Raw genomic sequence first — 9,959 nt, 5'->3', positions numbered from 1 at the left:
GGGTTTGTCGGTTTTGGTACGCTGAGACATTGCTCGTAAACCGACAAAGGTCGGTCTTGGTACGCAAAGGGTTAAAATGTGACCTGTGGTTGCGAGGCCCTAGGACTATATGCAAATCGCACTTTCGCAGATTGAGCAAAGCTTGAAACTAATTAGTCTCAGTCGCAACCCTCAACATCACAATAAATTGAGAGGGCTAGACTAGCCCTGCATAATATCATCGGGAAAACATAGTATGATGCTTGGAATCTGAGTTATTTATTATACATAGAAATAATCTGTACATGGAGAACTAATGACACTGATTCCTTTGTCATCGTCATTGGTTCTCTGGATTTGTCCTATTTTCGCCTGACACTAGAGTCATTATCGTAGTTGATAAATATAAGTGGTAAGCAATAGAATAGGCGGTAAGAGCACGCAACACCGCATATGAAAATTGTGACATCACAATTTCAGAGCCTATGCCAGTAAAAATTTCTGCGGTAGAGCTCTGGGGAAATCCTATAAACACCAAACAATGTATGTCACACTATGGCCAACAATACCTAATTCAAAAGCCAAGACTCTGATGTATTGATGAATACAATAGAAAATTATGTAATTTATGTGCTTTAAACACTGGACCTGAAACTAATGAGCAGTTCTAACAACTAAATTAATTTTTCCAGCTATTTATATTAAGAATATCTCAACTATCGATATGTCAAAAAATTAAAATGACAGAAGGCTGAAAAAACTTCAAACATCAGAAATAAAGAACGGGTGGCTCATCATATACAGTAGCTCTTAGGCTATGAACCTAATAGTTCTGCTCAGGAACAGTCTAAATCATAAAAAAGTCAATAAAAGTTGCAGTTTTATAGTCTTTACATATTTGTACTTAGTCAAAAAAAATTGGTAATTGTTAATAGCTTTGTTAATAATGGTTTATTTGATTCATTCATGAGTCATCAATAGAGTAATCCTCTTTTTATTTTAGTACAGTAGGAAGTGACAGGCGGCAGTTAACTCTATGATCACAGATACAATTTGGACTTAATGATCGCATGCACTTATGGATGTCTTTTTGATATTTCACACCAGCAACCCACCAGGGCACATGCTTCAAATCAAGGCTTCCGTGCCAGTAGCAACCTGATATGTATTTTGATGTAAGAGCTAAGAAAATTTTCCCTTTTCTAGCCAAAATTTTCAGATTCTAAATACAAGCTTTACAAGAAATAAAAAAGACATAAATTTTATTCAAAATACTAAAAATGTACAAAACAAACATGTAGTACAGTACATGCAGCACAGTGTGGTCACCCCTCAATGATGATAGAAAATGTATACATCCATTTTCAGTTATTCATACCTATCTGCTTTAACTGTAGCTGGTCTGTGAGTTTGAGCTTTGGCAAATGCTCTTGGGAGATTTTGTCGAGCTGGGCCTTTAACTCCTTGAATCCTCTCACAATCGCTGCCTAAACATAGAGTTATCCTAATAGAATCGATAGAAGAAGGACAGAGACATGTAATGTATGAATTGGTAAACTTTCAATCAGTGTATTTATAGGAGAACTGCCATTACTGAATATAAACCCTGACAAGTGGTACCTGGTGAACATGACTGATGGTAGGTAAAGCAAGGATGGTAAGGCTGAGAGTGTAGACTAAGCAATGGAAACATACAAGTAAGGAGAGCTAGTAGACAGCTCACAATGTATGTTACATTAGTGATAGCAAGTTCATAGACTCAGATACATTGAAGGAATGAAAGGAGCAGACAGCTGATAGTATGAGGTTAGTATGTCATGAGCAATAAGTCTAGGAGACTTATGAAGTAGATCATTCCGACTCAGTAGATCAAAATATTGTTTGCAGCAGATATGCTGATACATAGTCACGGATCCAATGCATGAAACTGACAAGTACAGAAATTGATGTGAATACATGTACAAACACAACTATCCACACATGCTCAATAATATATATGTATATCAATACAACCACCTCAAACACCTCAAGTACATTACCACGCAAGTACTGGTACATACATGTTCACCAACATATTCACCAACATATTCACAAACACTCACATACAGCTAGTACAATAATTCATTCACATTACTGAACTCCTGGATAACAATACTGCTCAATAACTTACTGGGGGATGGCTCTTGGTCCCAGTTTCAAGCAGCTCTTGATGGGTTCTCAGGCTATTCCACTGCTTGAGCAACACATCTTCGACAAAATCAGCAATTTTAGTTTGTGATTTCTGGCGGTTTTCTAGCACCTGTTTCTCAAGTGTGTCATATTTGACTTTAACCGCATTTAGCTATAACAGAAAATAGTAAATGGAAATAATAGAAAAGCTAATAATCAGGAGTTGTAGCCTCCTTGTCATACTAACACAATTGCTTCAGTATCACAGCAACTACTTGGTTAAACCTGAAGAAGAGGAGATAAGTTAAAACAAAAACATAACATCCTTCAGTAGCTATACAGTGCATAATAGAGTATAGGCTGCTTTTTACTGAAATAAAAAAATATTAGACGGAAAACTGTGCCATAAATCCCAATGAGAGACATTATAAGGTGAGATGTTTACTCTATAATAAAAAATTATCAGATTCGACCAATATCTTGGTGTCCGCAAAAGTCAGCGTGTCTGCTTTTGCTGCAACCACTCATTCAAAATGATGGTTTCATAAAACACCAGTTGGTTTCAGTGAATACCAGATGAATTACTCCTAATATCTGCTGCTTTTGCAGTTTCCTAACATATTTATTAATAAGTATCTAAAAATAATCTGTCAATAGAGTCCGTATTAGTTACCTTAATAGAGTAACGTATAGATTTTAGGTACTGGTTTTACCAGCATGAAACCTTGTAACTAGAATAATATTTATAAACCTGACTATCTCTTGTCTTACGAATAAGCTGAAGCATGTTTTTTGTTTTAGCATCATAGTCAGACTGGACTTTGGATACCTCCTTGAAGAGTTTTTCATATTCCTCATCCTTCTTTGCACTCTCTACTGTTATCATAGTACTCAGGAGAGAGGCAGCCAGATCTTCCAGCAACTGGAAGTCATGTGGTACACCTGTGTAATATTATCTTAGCTGTTAGTAAGAAACAAATCAAACAGAAAGTATGAATATGATACAAACCACAAGATGTTAGACAGAAGGCAGGTGTTTGCGTAGCATCATCTATACCAAACTTTGATCTGTACCTGCTGACTATATATGTTGAAACAAGTTCAGCTAAAGAATGTATAAATATGGTGTTTTCCTGTGCTAATCCAGACACTTGAAACAGTTCAAGGAGGTCAACACACCTAACCACTTTTCCATGTAATAAATGTTATAAGACCGATAAAGCTCCTCAATATAATGAGCTTCCCTGGCAGTGTTATAACTGCAAAAAGTGGGTACATTAAACATCTTAAATGAGAAGAAATGGAACAGACTGAAAAAAACATAGGAGTAACGGTAAAATTCTACTACATGTAAGTTGTCAGGCGAGTGTGCGATATCTGTCTTTGACCTTCATTGTAGTCAATTTTCATCAAAAAACTTGCAATATAAATTGAATATTTTAGCAACTGTATCTAATAGTTTATTAGTTACGAAAGTGTTTGTCGGAATATTTCAGTTATATTTTAAAACAGCCGAGGTTTAGTTACAAGTTAGCTTATTTTCATTTCAAACAATTTGTGTTTCTTCATAAAATACACTAACTGATTATCAGCCTGCCAATCATGACAAGGCAGCAGATGTAAATATGAAGCACTCTTTACATATGCTAATAGAATAGTGTTCTCCACTAGCATCAGCTACAGCAAAGCCTCAGACCAATTTGCCTACTACAGAGAGCCCTGGGTTTACAATGACACTGGTCTTTGACTTTTTTGCCCAACGATGTAGAACACAATGATTTTTTGCTTTTTACATACAAAATATCTTCAGCCATATGTTATCAATGAAAATTTCTCTCGAAATTCAAATTTGTCAGTCAATGCGCTGATTACGCCAGAATAATACTAGTGTTCACTAATAACAGCAGCAGCAAGATCCCCCTATGCTGATGAGTTCACTGATGGGTTACAGTGTTAACTCAATAAGCTTACCATTATCACATATGGTTGAATCTGCTACACATTTCATACAGCTGATGGTATGGCAGACCTTGCATCCCACCACTAGCGGCTGATTCTCATGCTTTGTACAGATATCTGGCAGATGGGGGCATTCCTTTGATAAATACTGAGCCATGGGAATTGTATGATGGTCTTCAAGTACATCATCATGTTGCTGAAATAAAGCCAAACATGTTATGACAAGATACCAGGCTATAGACACTGGTGCGATGGTCATCAATTAACCAATCGAGTTGCTAGAATAAAAAAAATATGTGGTTGCCATAGAATTCCTATCGTTGTAATTTGTCAGGCAAATAAAAAGATTCAAGATATCGGTGACAGGCTTTTATTATTATAAATTAACATTTGAAGATATTTAAGGATAATTTTGGATTCTCTGGGCAAAGTAAAGAAACAGTTGCGACTCAGATAAGACAATGAGATATATATTTGTAAACTATAATAAAGCATATTCACTATTCATAGCTTTGATAGCTAGATGTATAATATCCACTTTTGTATCAATGAATAATGGGAAGAAAATACAGAAAAATATAAATACAAAAAACACAAACATACAAAAGACTATCGTGCATAATTTGTGTTGCAGCTGAAGTTACACAAATTACAAACATAATGTTATCATCTCTAGTATAACATTACTCATATAACTCATATAACACATTACTCAGTTGGTATACTAGTATACCAACTGCCTATTATAATCATGTTTAAACGGAATAGCAGAACAAGCGCTAACTAGTGAATCTCCCGCTCCACTATCAGGATAACCATTAGGAGTAACTTTGAATTATAAAATAACCACGTAGAAAAGGCTCTTTCGTAGTAAACCTCTAGTGATCAACTATATGACTTAGTTGAAACTGCATAGCCTATGTGCAAATTTTCTCCTACTAAATAATAAGCGTATAGCGGGTCACCCCCTAATAATCTAATGCTGCATATGAGCTGGGGGCTAGAGTAAATATTTACAGAGAGAGATATTGCAGCCTGTTAATACAAGTAAACAACTGGACCATTATATTTATATCTAAAGAATAACAGAGCTAACAACAGGAAGTATGCTTATCTGTAAAATGACCTTCGTGTGGCCAGCTGAAATCTGAAGGTACGAATGGTAATGGCAAATAACCTAATATACTACATGTGCATATGTTACATACCTCAAGGTGCTTCGTGCAAAACTTTCTGGAGCAATCTGTGCAATATGACACTGCCTGACGCTTGTTTTGACCCTTCTTGACACAAGTGTCACAGAATTGCGCATCATCAAAATCAGGTAGCATTTCAGGAGACATTTTATACACTTTGCTAAAAACCAGAGATGGCATAAAACAGAACATTCCAAAAATAGTATAATAAAATAACATTATAAATATTGTCACAGCAATATATTATGTTATCCTATAAGTTTATTAGGCGCTTGCTCCAATAGATATGCTATCATAATAAAACTATAATGGGCAGCTTATTTATTTTCAAATCAGATCAATTTGCTCATGAAATACTCTCAATTATCTATAATATTATTAACAATCTTTCGCCCATCTGTTGGCTATTACTGTAACAAAGCAATATTTATTCCCTGATTGGTACTATTATTTAAGGATTGGGTAGGCAGTTGATTAGCTCAGTTGGTTAGAGTGTCAGCCTAATAATCTGAATGTCAGGTACTCAAGCTCCATGTTGACTTGTAGACATGTAGACATTTTAGTCATCTCATAGCTTACAAGTGTGTACATAATTTTGAGGTTGACTAAAATTTGGCATATTTAAAACTGCTGCAAAACAAAATAAAAAGCAAATTTCTAAAAAAAGCTGATTTCAGATTAAAGTTACAATGGAAATTGTGGTATGCCCAAAAAATTATTGAAAAAACTCATTTTGACAAATCAAATTTGCGTAAATCCTTTCTCAATTGTTTGATAAAAATTTGTATAAACGGAGAGCATAATAGCTATCTTCAGCTTTCCTTTATCAATTTTCAACACATCATGTTTGTCTCTATTGTCAGTCATTTGGGCCTGTTGAAAGCAAGTAAATGCTAATTTACCAAAAACACACAAAGTAGCAGACAACCTGTTCTACCAATCAATGTCCCTGAAGAGTACAATGATCAGAGGCAAAACTTCAACAACAATCACTATTTGAAGTGTTAACTCTCTCACGTGTTAAATATTTTTAATGTTAACATGACAGCATTGTTGAATATTACTTACCCGCAACTTTGCAGACCACACCAGAAAATGTCGTTCTCTTTGTAGTGTGACGTAAGGCATGGCATGCAGTTTATGTGCCCACATGGCAACTTCTTCGGATCAACTATTTTATCATTTTTTAGACCACAAAACTCGCATTCGATGTCCTCTGATGCAGAAGCCATTGCTACAATGAAATACCAAGAATACAAGATAATTTAAGAGTTCAAATATCTATAACTTCTACTACTTAAAATTATATCTTCAGCGTTGTATTATAAAACTGCAATGCACACCAATGAGAGCATTGTATCTAGGCAGAAAACTGGCACACATCAATGCTATAGTCTAAATTTATTAGAAAGCTCCTGTTTATTGCGATGGAAAACTATCAATAGTTCTAATGAAAAATGCCAGAATTGAAACAGTTCATACCAGTTTTCTAATGATTAAATAATAGTATTTTAATATTATTTTTATTTACAATAACAATAAAAACATTTCATTTTTATCAATAAAATCAGATGTTTTATAATTAAAAATACAGTTTTGAAGACTAGTGAGGAAAGCTAGCATCTGTGACAATAGAAGGCAACTCCCAAGGTGAAACAAAGATGTATAAATTACCAATAAGAATGTCGTAGACTGGGTAACATCTAAATGCGAGACAAATTTGTGATGTTTGTTACTTGTAATACATTAAAAATTTATATTAAAACCTCAGAAAATGCACAAAGTCATAAAGATTCACAGTAAAAATAGGATTGCTACTAGTAGTACAAACTGAGCCAGTCTCGACTAGTCAGTCTATAGTTAGGATGTTGGTGATTGATTCACCAAAAGAGTGATTGACATTTATTGACCTCAGTTTTATGCAATGGCATGACATGAAGACACAACTTGCTCAAAAAGTACAGAACTTCTGAAAAAACTTGTGTCATCTAGAATATTCTATAAAAAAGTTGCACTCATGTCTTTAGAACGATGTTGATGAACAACTCCAAATTTATTGTTCACGCTCTCTTATGTACTGCGCTAATATACGCCTAGGCAGCGTCAGTGGTTTGTCAGTAAAGCCAAGCTTTGTTCCTTAACGTGAATTAGCTAGCGGTGCATTTAGTTTAACACCTCAACAAGGCTGCAACAAAGCATTCAGTTCTTTCAATATTACAATGCATTCTTGGCAACTGGCAATGCTATCCGCATGGTCTGTGAGCAAAATCGATACACGCACTTTACAAATTTTCGGCCATCTGTCGAAATAGACCAACATCACGTGAAGATGTAAGGATATAAGCTGAGAAACTATGATCTATTGTGGCAACGACCTAGATTGACTCATTATATTTAACTTATGTGACATAACAACGTAATCAAATGTAATACTCACTGATACAACCTTTACCTCGAGATAATTGCAACGAAAACGTAACTGCACTTGAACGAGGAAGTCACCGGTAGGCGTATCCCTTTGTGCGCATTCCAATCCGCACTAGCAAATTGCGACCATTTATTTCAACAATGCTTAATAAGGGAAAGGAAGAGTGACCAATACGGTCAGATCTAAAAAAGATAACGATTTGTGAGTTTCTAGACCGCAGTTCCTAACTCGGTTTGAAAACTATGTAGCTGTGTTGGCGATTATATGTAATCAGTAGTACCATGGACGTAAGAAAATAGTTTTGTATAGTTTTTAAGAAAACCTTTGACATCAGTGTTAAACGTCCTGCTCTAGCGGGCAATATTTGTTTCTTTTTTGCATTTCTAAAGCGAGCGGCATCGTAGGGCCAGCATCGTGCTGCATGCTTGCAGTCAAAACTCTTCTTAAAAATTAAGAATGATTACTGGCATTAAAGAATAGTTACTGGTGTTTTGCTGGTGCTGAAAATGCCTAGATTTATTCTAGATACTAGAAATATAAGGTATATATAAAAGAGTGACAAAAACAATACATTGAAAAAATACCAAAAAGGCTTACTGCTCTGTTACGCTGCTAAAAATAGATCCTAGACAGATGTTTTATAAGCAACTATGTTCTTGATGACAGTTTGTGTTGCAACAGTGTCTGCTAGTGCAGTCCGGTTAATTTCTAATTGTAATTTTCCTTCGAAATATTGGACCAAGTTTTAGATTTTATTTTACTTATTTTAGGTGGTAAATGTTGGCATAAAACTGGCGATTTCCAAGTCGAAATCAACAATCAAGGTATGTCTTTCTGAGGTTGTGATCTGAAGTTGATGTGACGTGATGCTATCAAAATATCTCTATTTCATTTAATCAGCGGTAAAAGTTCATCATGGGATTAATTTTATCATAATTTTTGCTACATTAACAAAATATATATTATAAACTTATTATGCAACGCTCAACGGAGCAGAAAAGATTTTGCCATATTGTATTATTCGTTAACTTTTTTTAATCTTTATCAAATGTTTATTTTCAGTTTCTTGCTCTACTAATCCATGATAGTCTCACTAACGCATTAGACCAGCCTGCTGACATTATTATAGTACCAAGACATGATTCTGAGCGAAGTCACTACTCCCTAATGGTTAGTATTCTTATGCTGCACTTTTATACTAAAAGACTATGTCAAGATATTAATTTTGAGAACAATTAGTGTTGCATGGCTGTGCATAGTTATTATAATTGTTTTAAAAATTTAAAACAGCACATCGTTTATATAGCGTGTAACTTGAATAAGATAACTGTTTTGTAGGCACGGAAATACTTGCTCTGCGTGTATCTATAACATGCAACTTACATTAGCTTGCATAGCTTTATATACAAGTTGTATATGGTACTCTGTTTGCAGCTGGTAGATAGGAAACTTAGGAAACGATAGGAAACTAACGGCGCGCTTACAGCCGGGAAAATACCAGCGTATGGAGGCAAATACTAGGGCGATTTGAGCCTTCGGCATGACTGCATAGCAACTGCAGTAACTTACATCACAATTCTGATAGTTACATAAATTAATATGCATAGGAAAGCTGAGAAATTTCTCTACAAGCTGATATTTTTTCTATGCAGATAGCTTGCAAATGCTTTCCAGCAAAAGTCCTCAATTTGTTGAAGCTATTAATTTTTTTTATACACCATTTTCAATTGTATTTTCCTAATTGATAAAGGTAATTGACAATGTTGTATAAATAATACTTGCACAGATTCATAGGTTCTCAACAATTTGCAAAAAAAATTGGTCGTCAAAGAGCATTGAAAGTGGAGTTATGAGCTCCGATGCATTGCGGAGCGCCACTCGAAATTCTCAGTGCATGACCCAAAAGACCAGCGAAAAATGGAGGCCTGACAATGTCGCCTAAACTTCGCTATAACTTACATGCAAATTGGAATAGAGCTATAAATGAATATGCATTTGAAAGCTTAGAAATTTCTCAACAGGCAGCCATTTATTCCCTGTAAATCGTCCCTGCAAAGTTATTCGTCTGTGAATATTTCTATCAACATTGTGATGTGTCAATGTTGCCACCTTTCTATCATAAAACATCGATAACAAATACATTTTTGGAAGCAATAACTCTGTGAAAATGGTTTATGATAAGCATCTGCACGGTGTCATATGTTTGCAAGAGTTGGCAAAGAAACTGG

At 35.1% G+C, this 9,959-nt stretch overlaps 1 protein-coding gene across 1 annotated transcript; it reads right to left on the bottom strand.

Annotated features, from left to right (window-relative positions):
* Window positions 1–319: 319 nt before the first annotated feature.
* Window positions 320–6,535, bottom strand: LOC137398151 (transcription intermediary factor 1-beta-like). Its single transcript, XM_068084257.1, has 7 exons — window positions 6,372–6,535; window positions 5,316–5,463; window positions 4,120–4,303; window positions 2,978–3,090; window positions 2,150–2,320; window positions 1,358–1,466; window positions 320–504 (listed from the first exon to the last, which is right to left on the bottom strand). The coding sequence occupies exons 1-7, from the start codon at window positions 6,533–6,535 to the stop codon at window positions 320–322; spliced, it is 1,074 nt and encodes a 357-aa protein (XP_067940358.1).
* Between the last annotated feature and the right edge of the window lie 3,424 nt (window positions 6,536–9,959).

The sequence above is a fragment of the Watersipora subatra genome, chromosome 6 (genome assembly GCF_963576615.1).
Source record: "Watersipora subatra chromosome 6, tzWatSuba1.1, whole genome shotgun sequence".
NCBI lineage: Eukaryota > Metazoa > Bryozoa > Gymnolaemata > Cheilostomatida > Watersiporidae > Watersipora > Watersipora subatra.
This window is presented reverse-complemented; position numbering and strand designations above follow the sequence as displayed.